General features: G+C 34.3%; 1 protein-coding gene across 2 annotated transcripts in view; it reads right to left on the bottom strand.

Annotated features, from left to right (window-relative positions):
- U2SURP (U2 snRNP associated SURP domain containing) overlaps positions 1-21658 on the bottom strand; it is a 44449-nt gene that overhangs the window by 11140 nt on the left and 11651 nt on the right. Inside the window, exons 4-24 of one of the 2 annotated variants that reach the window (XM_086468391.1) lie at positions 21187-21301; positions 20666-20799; positions 19483-19524; positions 18642-18709; positions 16591-16685; positions 16472-16507; positions 16286-16368; positions 15642-15807; positions 14300-14511; positions 13316-13359; positions 9931-10035; positions 8635-8701; positions 8380-8543; positions 7160-7322; positions 6573-6652; positions 5438-5525; positions 4080-4202; positions 2622-2778; positions 1850-1945; positions 1191-1257; positions 57-219 (exon numbers count right to left, since the gene is read on the bottom strand). In XM_086468391.1, the coding sequence (XP_086324517.1) occupies positions 57-219; positions 1191-1257; positions 1850-1945; positions 2622-2778; positions 4080-4202; positions 5438-5525; positions 6573-6652; positions 7160-7322; positions 8380-8543; positions 8635-8701; positions 9931-10035; positions 13316-13359; positions 14300-14511; positions 15642-15807; positions 16286-16368; positions 16472-16507; positions 16591-16685; positions 18642-18709; positions 19483-19524; positions 20666-20799; positions 21187-21301 (2268 nt within the window). Of the gene's footprint in view, positions 1-56; positions 220-1190; positions 1258-1849; positions 1946-2621; positions 2779-4079; positions 4203-5437; positions 5526-6572; positions 6653-7159; positions 7323-8379; positions 8544-8634; positions 8702-9930; positions 10036-13315; positions 13360-14299; positions 14512-15641; positions 15808-16285; positions 16369-16471; positions 16508-16590; positions 16686-18641; positions 18710-19482; positions 19525-20665; positions 20800-21186; positions 21302-21658 lie in introns of those variants that run through there. The other variant, XM_086468393.1, reaches the window with a different exon arrangement.

Genomic DNA, 21658 nt, shown 5'->3' with positions numbered 1-21658 from the left:
GGCAAGGGGAGGACTGATAAGGTACAGAAGGGTGACACAAAACACCACATGCTGACCTCTATCTCTCGGAGTTTGGCACGCTTTTCTTCACTCATTTCTGAATATTTGACTGATGACTTGGATTCGGGCATTTCTTCTTTAATAGGATTGGAATACATGTGTTGCTCTTCTGACTTAGAACTCTGAGTGTCTTCCTCATCTTCACTTTCTTCTTCTTGACTTTATAGAAAACATACAGAATTAGCCAATATACATATTTAAGACAATTAGCTGTTACAAAATTTACCCTCTCTCCTACTTAGTTTCTATGATTAGTTACTAGTTTTGAAATCTGTTAAGATTACAACTGCAGCTACAAAACAGTCTCCATCTGTGAGATAGGTATCTTTATATTTTCATTTAACCGAATTGTTGATTTTAATACTCCGATAATTCGCACTTTTCATATAAACAGATTGCACGAGAATTCATAAAATTTACAGTCACCAAATGCATATCTAACTCAGCTCAAAACAAGTCCACTACCTCAACAAAATCTCTTTTAAGTGCTCTAATCATGCTTTTCATAGTAAGTTTTATAAAAGAACAACATTTACCACACTTTTGCTTTTTAGAGACAAACCCAAGACATGGCAGAGATTCAAAATTACACTCCCTGACTGGCCACTGGAATGCTGCAGTAAAGTATTTAAGGCATGAGTAACAGATACTCTCCATTTCCTACAGAACAAAGTAAAAGACTGCCCAAAAACAACAGATGGCATGGAGTTTATTAGCATCCAAAGAAACATACCTATCCAAACATCATTCACTGTGTTTGTCTCAAAAGCAAAATGCAGAGGTGTAGATACATTCGTACGTATCTGATGTCAAGATTTCCAAACTGTAAAACACTACTATCTTAGTTCTTACTATTTGACATTAAGTTATCAAATCAGCATCAATTTAAAGATTATGGTTAACAACTCTACCAAAAAGTGTAATTTATCACGTTAGAAAAAAAGTTATGGAGGCTGAAAGCATGCTGCACTAAAATCCTGATTTGTCACAATTTTCTTATTTTCCTACTTTCAAAATTTTATTTTTGTTCTGCTCTCATAATACATATATATCTTACAAGGAGTTCGAAGGACACTCAACCTTAGAGGCAGAAAATGAATAGGCTTTTATCAGAATGAAAAAGTATTTACTTTTGAATTTCTTCCTCCTCAGATTCTTCATGTTGGTCAAAAAGCTCCCACTTTGAAGTAGTAACAGCTAGAAGAGACAGAAAGATAATTTTAACAACAGGAAAAGCTATAACTTCATCTGAAAATTAGTATTTGTAGATACAATAAACACTGCAGTATGATAAAATTTACCAGCATCCAGCACTTAATACAGACTATTTCACAGAAATACTCAAAAATGCACATTATCAGAATATTTAGTTTACAGAGATATTCACTTACACTGTATACCACGTTTCAGTAAATCCTTCAAAAGCAGCCAAGTATTTATCAGTTTGTAAAATCTTATCTTCCAAACAAATAATTAGAAAGACTGCCAACCATATACCCAGGGTGCTTTTTTGGGTTGTTTTTTTTTTTTTCCAATATTTATTCTTAATGAACTGAAACTTCAATAACCTACTAACCTTTAAAAATAACAAAACCAGAATACTCTTTCTTCACTGAAGTTGTAACCAAAAAAAAGAAGTTACAATTGAAAAACCTACCGTATTACTACAAAAATCATATTAGCACTTTTAAACAGATCCGTTTAAAATAATCATGAAATAGGTAAATGACATTAACCTTTCAGTTTACTTAGAGAAGTGTTTCAGTTCATATATACTTTGAAAACTAACCTTGAGCTTCCAGTTCTGATTCATCGACTGCTTCCCACTTTGAAGGGGCAACTTTAAATATAGGCTCATTCTTTTTTGAGTCTTCAGCTGTATCCACTGTTGGAGAAGACACACATAAAAATAATTTCCAAAGCTCTTTAAAAGGTCAAACAGAATATAACAATCAGATTTAAATACCGAAGTATATTATATCATTTTAGTATTTGCAAAGAAAAGAAATTAGGATTTGGAACCTGATGTGTGTAACATCAGAAGACACCTAATGAGTCTCTAAAGCAATTACAATCTAAAAGCAGTTTTTAAACTAATTCTTCCTAGACCAAATTGAAATTAAACAATTCAACATTTTACGAAGCTACATGACAATGTTAATTGGAGCCTAGAGGAAAGATGGTGAGGGACTTTTTATCAGGGAGTGTAGTGATAGGATGCGGGGTAACAGTTTCAAACTGAAAGAGAGGAGATTCAGATATTAGGAAGAAGTTCTTTACTGTGAGGGTGGTGAGACAGTGGAACAGGTTGCCCAGAGAAGCTGTGGCTGCCCCCTCCCTCAAAGTGTTCAAGGCCAGGCTGGATGGGGCTTTGAGCAACCTGGTCTAGTGGGAGGTGTCCCTGCCCATGGCAGGGGGTTGGATGATCTTTAAGGGCCCTTCCAACCCAAACCATTCTATGATTCTACGATTAATTCTTGGCACTTGTAAAAACTAATTGGGGGAGGGAATCATCAAAAATTGAAGATTCAAACTGAAAGTAAAGCTGAAACATTCCGTACAAGGAACTCCATCAAGATCATCATCCAGCGATTTAATTGGGACTCCATCCAGATCATCAATGGGAGCAGCATCAATAGGAATTCCATCCACATCTTCCAGTGGAGCACCATCAAGCTCCTCCTCAATGGGAGCACCATCAAGATCATCTGGTACTTCCTGAAAGCAAATAATAACTATTTCAAGAACAAACCTACATTGCTTTTCTTTACTTCTCCAATTATTAATTTCTTTTTAAAGGATTAGCTTTAAAAACACCTAAAACCAAAAAAACTCAACTTTAACCATTTTTGCTACCAAGTACAGCTGCTTATTGCAGAGGAAAAATACGACAATATCCTCCTATAAAAAATTACAAGCAAGAGCTTGCAATTTATCCACAATGTACTGGAAGTTTTGCAACACCTATATTCAAAAGAAGAAATATTAAGCTAAGATTTAGCTCAAAATGAGCCAGTTACAGTCAGATAAATTATACTTACTATGTATGAAATCCCTGAGAACCAGTAATCTGAACAACTGACAGAAATCAACTATTTAGCAGGAACACAAATTGAAGGAACACACATAAATAATAAATACACCTACATATGCGAAATTGTTAGGCACAGGCACTGTCCATATGCACATTTACCCTGCTCCACTGCTAAAGGAAATAAGCTAACCTAACTCACCCTAAACATACCTCCATTTATTAGTGTCCACTGTCCTGATTCTCTTAAATAATATTTATATGTAACTGTGAACAGATCAGTACACATTCACTGACAATGACACATTCAATGACAATGGTATTCTAAAAATTTTAAGCACAGAGTTTCAAAATGTTGAATAATAATTTATACATGTCACTATGCAATAACTAAAACTTGATACATATCCTGTTTAAAATAACCTCTATTAAAAAAGATATAAATGTTGTAGCATAGCTAGAGTTAGCAACTTACTGCTATGCAAGACAGCTAAGATCAAAGTGGAATATCACCAGTATAAATGATGCATCACAATCTTCCTCTCAAACTAAGAAAGCTCAGATGGCTCTATTACATCCAAACATAACACTCACAGAAAAACACAGCATATGATTCAGGTAGCCAGATGCCTAACTATATAGAACTCTTGGAAATTAAAACTAGTGCCTGAAATTCTAACTCAAAATTCACAGACAAAGGAAATACCTGTCATGCTGCACTAGTCTTTGCTCTGATATGGTTTAACAATAACACTCCACCACAGCACCTAATCTACAAGCAACAAATGCATAAACAGATTAAACAGTATTTGCATCTGAAAATATCTGTTACACCTGTATTTAAGAGCAAGGATTCAGAGGAAAAAAAAAAAAAAAAAAAAGGTTTATTCACCCTAACAGAGATATCAAAATAATCGCTTGCCAAACCTATTTTTTATTTACACATTTTTCCTCACCATCTGCTAGCATCACTACCAAGGTCACTTACCTCTGTTTCTTTATCTTCCATGATATTTACAAGCCCCAAGAAAATATTCTGTAGTTTGATCAGAAATGGTTCTGGATAGATAGCCCAGTCTTCCCATGCTCGGAAGCACGTCATTACCCGTTGCTAGAAGCAATAGGAAAAAAAAGCCTAATAAATTTGTATTAAGAAATTTTAAGCGATCAGAAATACACCGCAGAGAACTGCTACTGTAGACAGCCACTCCTAAAGTAGTTCCACACTGAAGTATACTACAAAGACACCATGCTGGGCAAGACTAGTAATTTTACAAAAACATGTATATAGGAACCACTCTTCTAAAAATCTCACTTGGGTTTCATTTTCCCTTTACATTCCTGTACATTAGCAATTTCAGCTGTTCACAGTTCCTAGCCCGATAGCAAATTTCATTCTGCCCAGATGTTCAAAGCAGGTACCTCTACTAAATGTAACAGAAAATATCTTTCCCTCTGTAAAATAACTGAAATTAACACTGGGTTATTCATATTCTTGAACTGAAATTATGTTCCTATTTTCTTTTTTTTTTTTTTTTTAGAAGTGAATTACATTTGAAATGATGGGCTTCAGCTCAAGCTTGGTACATTAAGTGTAGCTGGAAATGCCGATATAAAAAAAAAAATCTACTGCCTGACTTTACCGTATAATTTAATAAACAGTTTTAAAATAGCAGATAACTAAAACTGATTGTCAATCTGGAGTAACTGGGAACAGAGAAGGTAGGACAACCAGTATAAAGACCCTGATACAGAAAAACTAACTATGCTGTAAGCTCTGTATTTAAAGCTTCTGATATAAACAGCCAACCAACCAACCAACCCCCAAACTGTAGAGGCATCTTTAACAGAGGAGAAGGAAAAGCTAGGCTGAGCATGAGAATGGTGAGAAGCAGAGCACTTTATCAACTACCCATGGTCAGACTGCTTATCAGACCTCAAAAAATAAAGCCGAACTGTCACAAAAGTGTTTAAAAGTAACTTCATGCTGTAATATCCAGCAGTTTCTTTCCACACTGAGCAGCCCAATTTATTTTTGCAACTGAAATATAGATGGTCCAAAAATAATCAGAAAGCTAGAAGGCCTGGTTTGTAATTCAAGTACTAGATAGACAACCTCTCAACTCCACAACTATACATCTACCAGTACACTTCATCTGTTAGATGCTAATTTTCTTTCTTAATTTCAAAGCTATCTTTGCAAGACAGAAAACTTTATTTAAATAAATTTTTAAAAAAGCTTAACTAGGAAGCTTGAAGTCTAAGCCACCTATCACAGTATGCAATCTCTTGTGCAGGAACACCTATTTGACTTCTATGTCACGTAAATAACAATGAAATACATACCTTGAAATTTTCAGACTGTAAATGGCCTTGTATTGTACGGTAAGTAGCATTGAGATCAGAGAATATCTGACATAATTTTGTTTCAAAACTAGAATTAAACATATACATTTCTTTAGTTAAACTTTGTAATATGTGTTTTCTGGACATACATAGTTCACGAAAATACCTGGAACACAGGACTCAAAAGCACAAGGTTCTGATCCCTATAGTTGCCATGAACTGAACTATAAAGCAAATGATTACTATATATTAAATCTCCTTGGACAACAACAGAACTGTGAAGGGAGATCTGCACATCTGCTGCAGTCTCTTTATACAGCCTGGAAAGATTGGAGGAGGATAAAAGAAGTTTCACAACCTTATATACAATCAAGAATTGGCTCAAAATTCAATTTGTATTTTTAAAAAATTCTCAGTTAAGTTTCTATTCTAATTTACTCAATGAGGCCCTCAAGGAAAGCACAGTGAGTAACAGCTGCCTAGCTGCCCTTGAGCTTCTCTCAATGTGCAAAAAAATTAACTGGCACAGCAAAGACACACTGCAACAAGAAACATCATCTGCAATCACTAAAGTTTTGTAACATGCTGAATATTCCCCATGACGCTATCATTACATTAGAGAGACTCCAAGAAGTAAGACACAATCAAATACCTAAATAGGACAAAGGTACTATCCCTTGGACATTTTCCCTAAATTCTGCTTGGCACCTTAGAAACAAAGTACATAATCCCCTTATAAGTTCTCCAAAGTTCATGTAGAACTAAAAAAATACCTTGTAATAAAAAAAATCCTATTTCAAAAATTGAATTATTCACATGGATTATTTGATATACCGTATCTTGAATATTATCTACAGCCTCTCTTTCTCCAGAGAGGCACATCCTCACTTCTATGAGGTTCCATGCAAGTGGTCACTTGCATAGGGTATATACACTTCTTTTTGCATTACAAAGCAGTCCTATGCACTAACACCGTACATGTCCTACATTTTCAGTCAAAAAGATACAAATATCAGTGTTGTAATAGTGTCCTCATAGAAAAGTGTGAATTCCTCTACTACCATATTTAGCAAGAGAAGTACAAAACTGAATATAAGGATTACTTTAAGCCAATCACCTAAAATATTATACTTACAATTTTCTATAGTAGGAAGCATTGGCAACTTTAGCTGAAGAGTTGTATAACACATCCGACACTAAATACAATCTTGCAATCTACAATAAAGAATATTCATATTAACTCTAGAGTTTAAATTATCCTGAAAAATATATGCATTTTTCCAGAAAGAATACAAGATAGTTTAAACTACCTAGAAGTATTGAATTAGAACTAAGTGTAACACCGCCATATTGTCAATAAACATGCTAAGAGGCAATTAGCCCTCTGTTATGCTACAGGATACTAGCCACAGTAACGTGATATTACATAGTATTACAAAGAACAGATCATTGCATTCCAATTTTTATTTCCTTCTTCGAACAGACTATTCTGCCATTTTCAACTTCACAGCAAGGCAGAACATTATTTACAAGCAGGTTCAGAAAGAACAAAAATATAAAACAAAATCCCACAGAAATAAAGCATACGTAAATTCAAACCCATGTTTTCATACAAAACCTCAATGCTATCTGAAACTTAAGAAATAACGTTTGTAAATTATGTGCATGTGCTGTTAAGTGAGTTCTTCCCTCAAAATACAAGATTATACAAAATCTCGACACCTTCTTAGGAAGAGGAGTCTTCAGAATGGACAATGATTCTGTAATGCAGTCTACAATTTCTTCAGCAGCTTCCGCATTGTTTAGACAGAAAACCATTGCATCACCAATATCATTCTTCCGAGGTGTTAATCCACGCAGAATTTCCTCTAATTTGTCCCTCTGTCTGAAATATCGGGAATTTTAATACTTTCAATATAAAATTAACAGCACTGAGGATTTTCCATTTAATTATTATTTTTTTATTTTTCCATCTTTAGGATAAAATAAATTTTAAATATTTTTAGTCTGTTGCCTGCATTTTTTCAGTGGCTTATGAACATATGCATACACACTACATAAATAAACATAGTGCAAAAAATTCCCACTCAGGTCTTGACTACATACAGAAATCAAGGAAAAATAACTGAGAAATACCTAATGCAGGCATAATTAAGGCAAAATAAATCTAAAGCATGCAAGTAATTTCTGCTGTGGAATAAGAAACATTACATTCAGAAAGCTAGTAAGAAGCTATTATTTCAGATTTTCCCTGACCTCCATATTCTCAAAAGAATACCTTTTTGAGCCTTTCAAAAGAAGATTTAAGAAACAAATTACGTATTAAAACCTCCAGAACTATGACTGGTACAGTAACTATGATGAAAAGAATAAAACAAACATGCTAAGAACACAGCTGGAACAAGACTAGCAAAATTAACAAAATCTTGTATATATTACCACTACCATAGCCATCCCTACCACACTTAGAATTCACAGCAAAGAACTCTGATGATCCATCTCTTCCTGCTTATTAAACTGCTCCCAATTTTAATTTCTGACGAACAGCATCAATAAGTTTAAGATTAAAATAACTGTTTAGTTCATGAGATCATAATAATGTAGAGAAAGGTGCTATATACCGCCATCCACAGATAGAAATAGAAAACGGGGAGAAACTCTCATCTTCCCAATCCCCTTCAAATAAAACATTAATAACAATTGGATTGAAAGGACTCATTGTTCAATGATGACAAATCTAACCAAATCCAGAAAATGTATTTAGCAACAAGTATCATCAAAAAAAGACTAACTGAAAAGCACTAAGGTTAAGAATTTAAGTAATATTATGATAAGCATGGTAACATTTTAAGGATGACATATTATAACTGCAAAAACACAACAGGAAAAAACCAAGCAGATGAGCAGTTAAAACAGCACTATAAATTGATGGAAGTTCATACTCTTCCTTAAGTGCACCCTTCTTGTTCGGTTCTTCCACAAACGCTTCCGTTTCTTGCTCTTCTGACATCCCATGCAAGTATGGATTCAGTGGTGGTGGCCTCCAAAATGATCCGTTTTTGAACATACGGAAATCTTCTGTCCTCCACTTGGTTGGAGCATCTCCCTACAAAAAAACAAAAAGGTTGGGGTGGTTTTCTGTGTTCTTTTATTTCATTACACTTGCAGTTATGAATTGTCATTAAAATTCTACTTGCCTGAAGAATTGAATAAAGCTTCCATCTATAATACACATGGGCTGGAGTCTGGTTTTCAAACAAAAACCTAAATGAAAGAGCAAAGAAAAGACACAAAATACATTTCAAATTATTTAACTGAAGTAAATTTGAAGGAAGTAACAAAAAAAAAAACCAAACAACCAAACCCTGTTCAGAATGCCACCTCAGCTACCAAATGACCTCAAGATAGCTAAAATCATATACATCCACAGCACAGCTGTGCAAACTAAGTGCAACCGCTCCACACACACACATACGCGATGTGCAAAGCAGAGCGCAGAATCCCACAAAAGCACAGTGTTTTTCAGAGTTAAACAGGGTCAGAAAGAACCTGTGCAGCCCCACAGTAAAGCAGAAGAATAATCAGTGCAAAGAGTCACTACGGGAGCAACTGGAACCTTAGCACAAGTGGTGCAAGAACTTGCAGTTACACAGTTTGGTTGCTCTGACTGAATACTAAATGACTCAAAAGTTTTCCACCAGTAAATTGTCTGTCAGAACACTCTGACAAGATCAGGGTTTTGTTTTGTTTAAAAAAAAAAAAAAAAGAAAAAAAAAAGGCAGCCCATTTTTAATGGCCAGGATATTTTGACCTGCATATTTTCTCAACTCATACGTAAAAATCATAACGAAGCACTTCAGCCTTACTGCAAATAAAACATTTTTAAAAGGTCATTTAGTATTTCTCTGAAAGTTTTTCAGAGACTGCATTTCACAAGAAATTTGGAAATTGATCCTTTTTTGTTCCATTAACGACAAGAGCTGGAAATTCTGACAAGTTCACTATGTCAGCTAAAGTTTAATCCTATTTGGAATGATGTCAAAGAAAAAAAATTATTCACAGCTCTTGCTAAAGGTTAAAAATTAGGCTCCAGGAAGACTAGACTTTATATTGTGTTAGTCAGTCTGTTTGGGGGGGGGATTTTTTCTTTTTTTAAAATGTATGCTATTGCTTCCACTAATGACTTTGAATCCCTCAGAAAAGAAGGCATTAAATGTAATTGTTTTTAAAATTTATTATAGATATTCTTATATATGTACAAATCTATTTTATAGTGTGCATATAGTATTTTATTTATTTATATGGACATAGTAGTAACAACTGGAATAAACGTGCATTCTTCATAAAGAGACAGCATAAGCATTTCTATAGTTTGCAAAATTTAAATCTGCACATAGACATAGTAAAACCGACTCTTATTAGTATCTCAGAAATAAAAATATTAGCAACAGTTAAAATAGCGCTATTTCAAACTGAAGTAACGTAATACGCACCTGAACATTGGATTGTTGATTTCTCGGTTCATGATCATGGCTTCAAACATGGGCCCTTCCCGTACCACAAACTCTATCATTCGATGTATCAAAGCGAGCAAATTCCTACAACAACAACACAGTTAAAGAAAAATTGATTCAGACCTAACACTATAAAACTACACTCCACCTAAGATACTACAACTGTGCAGGAGATTATTTTGCTGTATTGTTAAGAAAACTGTATAAAAGATAAGGTAACATGGAATATGTTATAGCCTTGCATCATAGACATGGGCATTCTAAAATCAAAACATGCCTAAGAGTGGTGGAGTAAGAATTTAAGAGGAGACCTCTTTCCTGAATTTCCACAGCTTAGCCTACACCATTTCTTGCTTAGCAGAAGCTTAATAGTCCTTATGCATAAAAATGGGCAACTGAACACCAAAGTAGAATTAACTATCAAAAACTAAGCCCTCATCTAAGTTGTCTAGAACTAAGACAAAAGTGCTAGCTAAAGTTCTACAGAGGAAGAAGTGGTTGAACATTATGCTCAAAATTAAACACACATACTTTTGAATATTCAATAGAAACTGCATTCAGCTTTCAAACTATCCAAGTATGAAAAAGAAATGCAAATAGCCTTCTTGATGCCAAACAGGGCAACGGTTTTATTAAATTTATAATCTCTTTTTGTTCAAGACTGAACTATTGGCATAGAACAAAACTGTCCATCACTATGTCATACCATCCAATGTTTCCTCCCTCATACACTCAAATGAACCAAATCACAATTAAAAAAAAATTTCTAAAAAAATCTGTATGTTTCATTCAGCACCACATCCTCAGACAGGCAAGAAGCAGATGTGAAGTTTACATTTTTCAAGTCACATCTGAAAATGCAGAGCCACTTATCAGCATGCTAACAGGAGACAGTCATGTAAGCTTCATAAAGAATAGTGATCGTCAGTTTCCAACCTTTTTGGGTTTTTTGGAAACAGGATCCTGAATTTTCAAATATAGATTACCTACATATACCAAAAGCTTCACAGCACATGTCCTTTGAAGGCCATTCAAATAAAATAAAATAAATTAAAAAAACCCAACCCAAACCAGAAAAAATCCCGGATTTTAACATTTTTAAGCTTACTTTCTTTCATGTAACAAATGGATATTGTTTTTTTACTGTGTCTTATTAGATTTCCTTTTAGCAGGTTTTTAATTATTAAAATTCAAAAACTTCTACATTGAAAAGCTGCAGAATTCTCTATTACTTTTAGTAATGAAGTGATTTTCTACCATAAGTATTCAAAGTTCTGCCACAGATATAATGCACTAGATCAAAAAAAAAAAAAATTCAGCTTAAAAACTTAGTAATAAAAACCTGCCCCTGCCATCTGCAAACTTAGCAAATGTTCTGTTATATACCAGCTAGTATTAAATCTACATTTGCCTCAAATATTACACATAAAAAGCCAAACAGCTCTTACAGCTCAATTTTCCTGTGTTTGTTTTTTATAATCCCATAAACACTGCAAAGAGGACAGTCTCAAAAATTCCATAACCATTTTATTTAAAGCAGTGTTCTGAAAGTCTAAATAGCAAGACTTGTTACATGAACTGTATTTGAAAACATCAGTAAGAAAAAAAATACAATTAGCTTTCAACCATTCATTTATTTTAAAGCAAGCTCAATGCGATCATTCTGGCTTCCTGTAGAACCATGGCATTGGCTTTCATCTAATTTTTCTTTCATCAATTACACTGAAGTTGCATAAGAGCAGCTTATGCTTGAACGCGAACATCTGCTTTGGAAAGACCTCAGATGTATGAAAAAAGATGCAGTATCTGATACATCCCGTATCTGAAAGAGTGTTAACATGCGTTCTGGTATAGAGCGCATGACTACTTGAAAATTAATTTCTCAGAAAAAAACTTGATTGTGTATACTCAAGGTTTTCTGTTTAGTAAATACTAAGAAGTAAGACATTTTAAAAACCAGTATTGAAAATTTTCGAACAAAGAAGAATAATTAAACGTATCACCCCACTTAAGTCAGTTGAAATTTTTGCATGATGTGATGCACTGTGTAATCGTCTTAGCAGTTGTCATTAGCACCTTTGAAAGTCATCAGGAAAAAAAAATTGAAAGTATTTTCAAATACAATTCAATTAACATGAGCTTTTGTTATCATACGAGCTTTCAAAATGCTACAGTTAAATAAAATGGAATATTTTTCTCTGAAAGCTAATTACTCTATAATCACTGTACAGTTTTACAAGGACTGGTTCTACTACTCAATACGTTTCTCAAATCTTCTCCTAGTCACCCTAATTATTATTCCTGTCTCTACCCAACCAAAATTGTACGGTCCTAAAATCTCAAGAATACTACAATCAACAAATATGTTAATATACTACTATAACTAGCTTCACAAATCTTTTTCTTCCCCCACACACACACGCGAAAAAAAGAAAAAAGGGACTTTGTGACAATTAAAACAGTGTAGTAAAAAAAGATGATAGTTTTAAGTGCATTATTTTAAAATGTCATTTAGCTTAAGTTGGCCAACAAAAAAAGTTTTTCAGTTATAATAAAACCACATTTATTGGAGCCGATCGTACCAATGTCTGGTCAAAAACTGTATACTTTCCCAATCCATCCCATGATGTTTTCCTGGTCCCCCGCTGCCGCAGACAGTTCAGCTGGTGTTGCTCACCAAGGCCAATGTCAAAGAGAATTTGGTAATCTTTTGTGCTTATTTACTGTTAAAACAGTGTTGTGTTCCTATGTTTGGGAAAAGGTTTTAGCTTAACTGAGCAAGAGTATACCTAGACTAGTGTGGAGGTCAGAGCGCTGATGGGGACCAAAATGTAAAAATACCCTTGCAATACAGAATCACCTTTTTCAGTGACCAAAATTATTAACTGTTGTACGTTAAAAAAAAATAGCAGAAATCAGAAGCTATTTTTAACTAAACTGGTTACAAAGTATGCAAGTCAAAAAAAAAAAAAGAGGGGGGGGCGTGAACCCCACAGCACCACACTGGAGACAGCTGCATCCTAGCTGTGAACTACTCCGATGTTTGTATCAGGACGTATACAGCATCTCTAAGATAAGTTATTTCACCCTAGTGTTCACTCACAAAATTACCCTGTGCTCAATTATTAGTGCTCAAATCAAATGCAAAAGACAATTACTTAAATCTATCCTCACTAAAAAAAAAAAAAAAAAGTTATGAAGATAAGGATAACAGACTGTAAAACACAGATTTCTCTCAAGAGTGACAAAAGTACCATTGCTCAGTCAAGCCATTACCTTTTCCTCAACATCACCATTTTTCTTTAAAATTCCGAAGGGGAAATTTTCTATATTTAGATCAGTAATAATAAAGAAAAACATGTACCTTTCTGTTGGGATAACCACTTTGACTATGGCTTGCGACAGAGTCTGTATATGAAGTCACATCAGATAATAAACATAGAATATGTGAGTATTGTTAACAAGTAACAAGCAAAAATATACATATGCAATGAAAATACTACACATCTATCACAAGTTTTGCAGGCAATCACTGCTGTGAAGTTATAACTAAGCAATTACACAAAATGCAAATGGTTGTGTCAGTGAACCATAAAGGTTCACTAATTGCAAAGTATCAGAACATTCCTGTCAGAATGTACATTGATGCACTGAATAGGTACTACACTGAATATAATTAAGAAAGGAGTTCTTAAGTTTATGAAACTATTCGACTTGGATCACATCGGTATTACTTTATTCCCAAGTCTTACAAAAAACAGCCCTAGCATTTAAGTGTCATTCAAAGATTCAACAAATTCTTACAAATGTAATTCAAGTTGGTTTGTGATTACAAGATACTTACCCTTTTATCAGCTAATATTCCAGAAAAAAAAAAAGAGTTTGAAAACTGACTCCATAAGTAGCATAAAATACTTACTCAATGTCCAGATTAATTACCTTCTACACAAAATACATCAACTCCTCTAGTGTAAAAATAATGCTACCCAAATTAAAACATAATTATTTTCGCTAAAGAAAACAATTTAGATACTGCAATTTGGCAGCCAACAAAAGGGGGGGGACGTAGGAGAAAAAAATCCAGGGAGCCTGGAGGGGGAAAATGATAGCCAGATTTAAAGCAGCACTAAAATAAATCAAAACCCAATACACTGTACCCTAACACAGACATGAAACAGAGCTTCAGGAATTAAGTAGGTTCCCTTGGGCTACAGCAGGGAGCCAGCGAGTTTGTACACTAAGGGCCGCCAAAGTCAGTCTGAACAATGCAAATCTATGAAGCCACTGAAATACTGTCACAGATGTAGCATTTAACAACAAGATACGGCCCAGGGTACTGTAAAGTTACCTTCTCAAAATCTTCCTTGTTTTTTGGTGGTGGTAACATTGGAGCATTAGGATTCTTCAATCTCTCCCTAGGCTGGGCATTAAAAGGCAGTCCTGATGGCGGAGGCGGGAGGGTATGCTCCATCATAGAAGGCGGAATGTATATTGGATGTGGTGGTATAGGTACAGCTTTGCCCCAACCTAGCTTCATTTCAAATGACATAATCATCTTGCCTGAAAAAAGTGAAAATAAAAAATAAATAAAACAAAACACATCATTATGCTATAAATTGCCTCTGCGTCACTCGAGATTTCTCCATGTAAGTGCAATGTTTAGGTTTTCCTGCCATAGTCCGCTTTTTGCTTACATTGTTGATTAGTGTATCACATTTATGAGACGACATCATGTGCAAAGGAAAGCCTATTACATTAAGTATTTTATTAGTCTTCCTCGCAATGTACGTTTTCAGGAAACTACCGTACACAATTACTTGACTTGTTGGGTGGAAAATTTTTTTTTTAATTTTATATTCAGCACATCAAAATCACCACAGTAATTTTTAAATTCTATTATTTCTGCACTTCAAGTTTTCAAAATGTTTTGTTCATAAAAGCAAATTTCAAATTATATTATTCAAAACCAAATATAATAACCAATTAGAACTCCTACACAGTGTAAGCCTACTTACTAATGGTCCTAGTAAAGGACCATTTTGAATAAGATATGCAAGGGCAACCTTTCATTTTTTATTCTTTTTGTCTAGGGTGCTGATTTTTGATTGTCAGGCTCTTCACGAACAGAAAGCACATAGCTTTCATCATCACATCATTTTTTTTATTTTTTTTTTCCAAATAAAAGATAGACAAGACAGTCCATATGCAAAATGACATGTCTGGTGTAGTACCATTACCTCGGTAGTATTATAAAGTTAGCCGTTATTCAAAAGAACACAACATATTTATCACCAATTATTGATTATATCCTGTGCACTAGTTAAATTACAAAAAAAAATATTGTTGTTAAACAACTACAAGTAATAGATTCAGTCTTAAAATAGTCTGTTTACAGATAAGAGATTATCAAACATTACCTCCTGGTCACACCTTCAAAACACTCAGAAATTCTACATCTTTACCCACAGCAAAAGCCACCCGTATTCCCAGCCCCTGGTGTATGCTATAGTTTGACGACATACAGCTGCCAGTAACAGTCAGTGTAAACAAAAATCACCACCAGTGTGTAGCTACTGGAGTTACAGCACACCCATCACCAGTCTGATAAAGTAACTTCAAGATACACTTACAGTTACTCCTCAATATTCCTACGTGGATAATTACAATTTCAAATAGAGAAATCTGTTTACCATTCAAATTCTTTAGTGCTCTTTCAGCATCTCTCCTGTTCATAAAGGCAACAAAGCCACAATTTCTTTCTCTTGCTCTTTCTTCATCAGTTCTTGGCCACATAATTTTAACACTTGCTAATGGTCCAAAGCGTCCAAATTCTTGACATAACATCTCTTCATTCATCTACATGAAAAAAACGGTAAAAATCAGCATCTTGCTACTGTATTTCCAAGATACTTTTTCATACTATCATCCAAATGTCAAGATTTTAATTTTCTAATTTTCTTGAAAATCAGCACTCCATTGACACCTCCCCAATGTGATCCATTGCAAAAAAAAAATTAAAAAATTTGCATTTTAAACTGAGCACACAAATTTGAGATATGATCCGCCTTGCACTAAGAAAAACAGAAAAATAATTTTAACTGAGCATTTTTACATCTAGTAACCGATAAGTCTAAACCTTAACTTCAGCAGCATCATGTATAGAACATCTACTCAAATAAATAATGCCTCTAGAGTCACCAACTGTACCTAGTATATGGGTTTACACATATGCATATGGTTTAAAATAAAAAGGGAGGAAAACTGCCACTGGAAAAAAATTCAGCTAGACCCAAACATGTGAACAATGCACTTCACTCCTTGGCTCCAAACTTACTTGAGGATTAATGTTTCCAAGATACAAATTCGTTGTGCTGGGATCTCCAACATCATGTGACCCTGGTGCATAATCATCCAGTACTACAATGATGGAGGAAAAAGAAAAACAGGAAAAAAAAGTCATAATCCTTGTTATGCATTTAAGTGACAACGTTATATTGAATGAGAAAAGAAACTGTATTACCACCAGATGATCTGTTTCTTCTTGAAGGAGCATCCACTGAATGAATAGAATAAAAATACATATAACTTAGTTTACAAATTTTGTAGTCCAAACAAACATAAAAAATAACATCTACTTACTTGAACGACGCTGGCCATCTGAATCTGACTGGGGTGGTTCAAAACGACTCAGTCTACCTTTTGTTTTATGTCTTTCATCACGCTCCTCTTGTATTCTACAAAACAAGTTTAACCTAAGTAACAACTTCATATAATTTTGAGGTTTTAATTCTAAAATTTCCAATTAACTTTAGAATTATGAGAATTTTTAATATTAAACAATGTGCTTGCTAGAAATTCAAACTGACAATTTGAAATTTTTGTTTAATCAACTGGAATGTATCTACCAAAATTACTCTAGCTGCATGCTTCCTCATTCATACTGTCAGAGTGTTTTATCTCAAACAAAATTGACTTGGTTTGAGAAGCAATTTACAAGACCAAAAATAAGAACTGTGCTCTGAAAAAGTGACCCAAATTCCACATTCAAGTGCCAGAGAGCCACTGACCATTCAGATGGCTTTTCAAGATGCACATAACTCCTTAGTGTCTATTTCTCCTCCTACCTTTCCTAAGCCTTTTTCATGTAGGCTGTCACCTTGTAGGGTGACAGACACCCCCATATGACTATCTCCAGAACACAGAGGATCTCATCTCAGTTTATACCTCTAAGGACAGTACACACAACAAGTAACTATTTGGTTCTTCGTAGTTTGGCCTTAAATCCTGGTATGAAGATATTGTGTACCAGGCATACAAGGCTGTCAATTAAATTCATTTACATCAGTTAATGAACAGACAGCAGTGAAGTTCATGCACTACTCATAAGAGCCATTTACAGATTTATAATGCAGTACCTATTGTTTTCTAATGCACACAGATTATTTTGTTTTCCGTCTCTAACATCAGTGTAAACATATGGTGCTCTGTTACACTACATACATGTGATGCTCTTTCTGTTGTATTACACACTCAAAAGTGAAACAATCTGCTTTTTGAAGCATTATTTCGCTTGTTTTTAAAATTATGCAAACTGAAGTATATCTCTCAACTTTAATTACAAGTCTTACTTCTGCATGAATACAAAAGCTCAATCTCATACTACAGATCCTCCGGATATAGTTTTAGAGACACTGGCAAAACTTCATATTCTTCCTGAGTCTGATATACGTTTCAATTTGCTTCCAATCTCTCTGCTACGTCCCCAACAAGAGAAAAAGTCAACACCCAAAACCTGCACATCCTCATCCATTACAGCACCTATTTGTCTTGCTGTACCTCCACTAACTTCAACAACGCGCGAGACCATGTTAACAAGTGTTCTCATTCGCAGGCTCACACTTGCTAATTCATAACAGAATTGCTACCTAAGTCCCACTTGTTTGCAACATACTGACAGCAGCTGTCAAAGAACAAACCTAGGTTTCCATTTTTTATCCTGGTAGATGGCTGGTTGATTCAATCATCAAAGCATCTATTCACACCTAACTGATTCAAAAATCATCTTCGGTAGCTTTGGAAACATAGCCAGTTATTAACTTACTGCGATCTCTGAAATATTTTATGCATTTATGTGTAACTTTTTTGTTTATTTGCTGCAGATATTCTTCTGCTTAGGAAGGCAGTATCAAACTGTTTCAAAGGTCACCATGAAACATCTTTGACATGCTACGAAATCCATTTGTTCCAACAGACAAAGATGTAAGCCAGCATACCAAGCTTTTTTGGTTTATTCTTTGATTGTTTTACAGCCTCTGGTTGACGCTAGATTTCAAAACAGAAGCCCTTTTCAGCAAGAGTGGTAAACACTTTCTACCACCACCCAGCTTAAGAAAGGGTAGAAGTATCAAGGAACACCAGAGAACTAGTTAGGTGGCAACTGATTATCCAGACAAATCACAGACACCTATACTGAGCATCTACCAGCATGGGTTTGTACTTTGTTTAATTATCACTGGAACTTAAGTTATACCACTCCACAAGAATTTGGGAAAAACAAAACAAAACAAAACAAAAAAAAAAACCAAAAAAACCCCACAACCAACAAAAACCCACCTACTTTGGGAAACAGCTTAGCAAGAACGATCCTAAATATTGCCTGTGAAAACAAGTTAAAAACTAGTCCAACTTACTGCTTTAATTCTTCTTTAAAAAGTTCCAAATTACTCTTTTTCTTTTCCTTCTCTCCTTTCTTCAAAGGCTAAAATTAAAGACACATCAGCCAACATTTCAGCAGATAAAATGAAACAAAAATAAAAATTATACGTATGTACAAAATTTTAGATAATTTCCATGCATATTTTACCCACAGCTTTCAAACCAAGTAAACTACAGGAGGAAAACAAAACTACAAACAGACTTGAAAACATTAAGACTGAGTGCTATCAAACACAAAGCTAAACACACAAAATTAAGGAGAGCTTAAACTTTGTTACTGCTCATTACTACAATACATCACGTGTGATCAAACACTCTCTCTACAACACAAATAAATTTAAAATGTGATGCATTGTCACTTTGTCCCACTTACAAACTTAAAAGCTGACTGCGCCCCTAGCAAACCATCATGCTCTAATTAAATTGACATACGTGTGTAGATATATACACAAGTTATTTTTACACACACATACACACACATATATAATCAATTATTTCATCCACAGACAAACATTCTATGTGAAAAGAATTTCCTTCTCTTGCTTGCTTTCAGATATAAATACAGGTCTGAAGAAACAGTTACTCTAAATAGTTCAAGATCTTCAGAAAAACACTCTTGAATGGCAAAGAATATGGATATTGTCATACTTTTTTATTTTACTGTAATATATGTACCTTAACTAACTCATGTGAACTCTTCAACAACATTGCTTTTATATAACCAAATTTAAATGAAAACGTTTCCAATAGGCAGACATACAAAATATTTATTGTGTTACACACTACAGCTTTGGAAAAACTGGACTTCCTACTCACCCCAGGCAAAGATGTTTGTTTGTTTTTGTTTTTGGGGAGGGTCTGCCAAATAAATAAAATCATTTTTACCTCATTATCTTAAATCACCATTGGACAGGGCAAGTGAGTAAACTGATTGCATTACTTGTAAGTATTTACAACAAATTTGAAAAGCAGTAATATTCTTACAGCACAAACACTCGCATATGACAGAACAGAGCTCAGCATAATAAAAAAATACATTTCTGTAACTGTAGAGCTTTACATACAATGAAAATCAAAACTGCCATTCAGTATTACCCCACTAGTCTAAATTTGAGTTTTGTTTATAGAGCTGGACAGAGGCTAGGATGGGATTACCCACAATTACCACATTACATCTCATTTCCCACCCTAACAGGCAGTATCAAATGTGTTCCACTTATGCTTAAAAATTGTATAAAGCTCTATTATAAGACTTTTTAAAGACATCCAAGACATTAATTACACATTACACATATACAGTAGTAACAGTAGTCATATGTAACTATCACTTGACTTAAAGACTAAATTTGTTCATAATATTTCCACTTATTTTTTATGATGAAATCTCAGTTTAACAAAAAAAAAGTATCAAACCATACAGAAGTCAAAATAAATTAAATAAAACCAAGGTGTTCAGCTTCAAAAACATGCAAGTTCTACAACTTATTTGGTATAACTCAAAGAGCTAAAGTAACTTCTAAAACACCACCACAAAAAAAAAAAAAAAAAATCAAAAAACCTCAGCATGAAAAAAACCTGTATCAACACAAAGGTCAATTTTTTCATTTTTTTTTTCCAAGTTATAAAAACCTAAAAACAGATGGCAGCGAGAAAAATTGCTTCCAAAACCTCACAAATTCTCAGGACTGGAGATACTGTTACTTTGCAACAGTCACTAAATCTGTATTCATGAGAAGTCTGTCTCAATTAGCAGGAACACAGTAAAAACATACAGCAGCCAAATCAAAGTGCAGTACTAGGTGTATTATGCTGGACACAGGGCTACCGGACCTTTGCATTTCATCATCTTGTTATTTGCTACGGGATTAAGCAAATAATTTCCACCTTTTAATATCTGATAAATGCAGATAAAACTACTATGCAAGATCACACAGACCTTTTTGTAAGCACTTATAAATACTTTCTAAGTATGGGGTTAATATTCAAACACAAAACTTACAGGCTTTTTGGTTTCTATCATTAAGAGGGATGGAGGCTTCTCATTAGATGGCTGGCTTGGTTGATTTTTTTGATCTGAAAATCGTGATGAAGGCTTATAGATTTTACCCCGTTTTTCATCCGTTTCATGCTCCTCTGAAATTAAAGACAAATTTAAAACAAATTGTATTAACTAATGCTGCACAATACTGTTCATTAGAAAGAATGCTGTTGTTCTGTCTTGTTCATTCAATTCAATATATTATTTCATCAAAAAATAAATGGGATAATACAAACTTTCTGTAATTTAACCTCTATTAATATGAAAAGGAACAAAGATCACAAAAATAACGCATTTTTCCTCTGAAGTTTGAAAGACAAATCACACCACTACCTACCGAGTCAAAGCATAAAGTAGATTTTAGCATCAAGTTTCCTTGTTTCTAACGTAACATACTAATTTTAAAATGCAACTCAAAGCCAGTCTTTGTCTTTACTCAAAGCCAAATGATCCACCACCCCCCCCAAAAAGATTAGATATACCTTTAGATGCATTAACGATTCCTCCTCTTACAAATGTTTTCACTTTATTACCATCACTTCCTTCAAAGGCAGCAAGGAATTCTTCATAAATTTCTGCGGCAGCCTTCTCATCCTCCTACATAGCAAATGTTAATCTATTTACTATCATCACAGAACAACCTTCACTAGACAGCTATTCTTAAATTAGCTATGTGACACTCCTTTTTATTTTCTAGAGTTCATGCTACAAACTGCATCAAATCAGTTTCAATTTTAGACAGAACTCAAATTTCTGAGACATGTGGGAAGAACATAGCACATAATACATAAAGCAAATAAGGCCTGTAAGCTCAAATATAACTGTCCATCGAGTTTACAGGGCAATTTAACATTTAAAAGACGCCAAACAGAAAAGACCATAAGACCAGCATTATGAGACTGGAGCTTTGTTGACCTAAGCGTCAGAGAACAGTACATAATCCATCTTACCCAT

The sequence above is a fragment of the Leptosomus discolor genome, chromosome 7, assembly GCF_034619465.1.
Source record: "Leptosomus discolor isolate bLepDis1 chromosome 7, bLepDis1.hap2, whole genome shotgun sequence".
Classification (NCBI taxonomy): domain Eukaryota; kingdom Metazoa; phylum Chordata; class Aves; order Leptosomiformes; family Leptosomidae; genus Leptosomus; species Leptosomus discolor.
The sequence above is the reverse complement of the archived record's forward strand: the minus strand, read 5'-3'. Positions and strand labels throughout refer to the sequence as shown.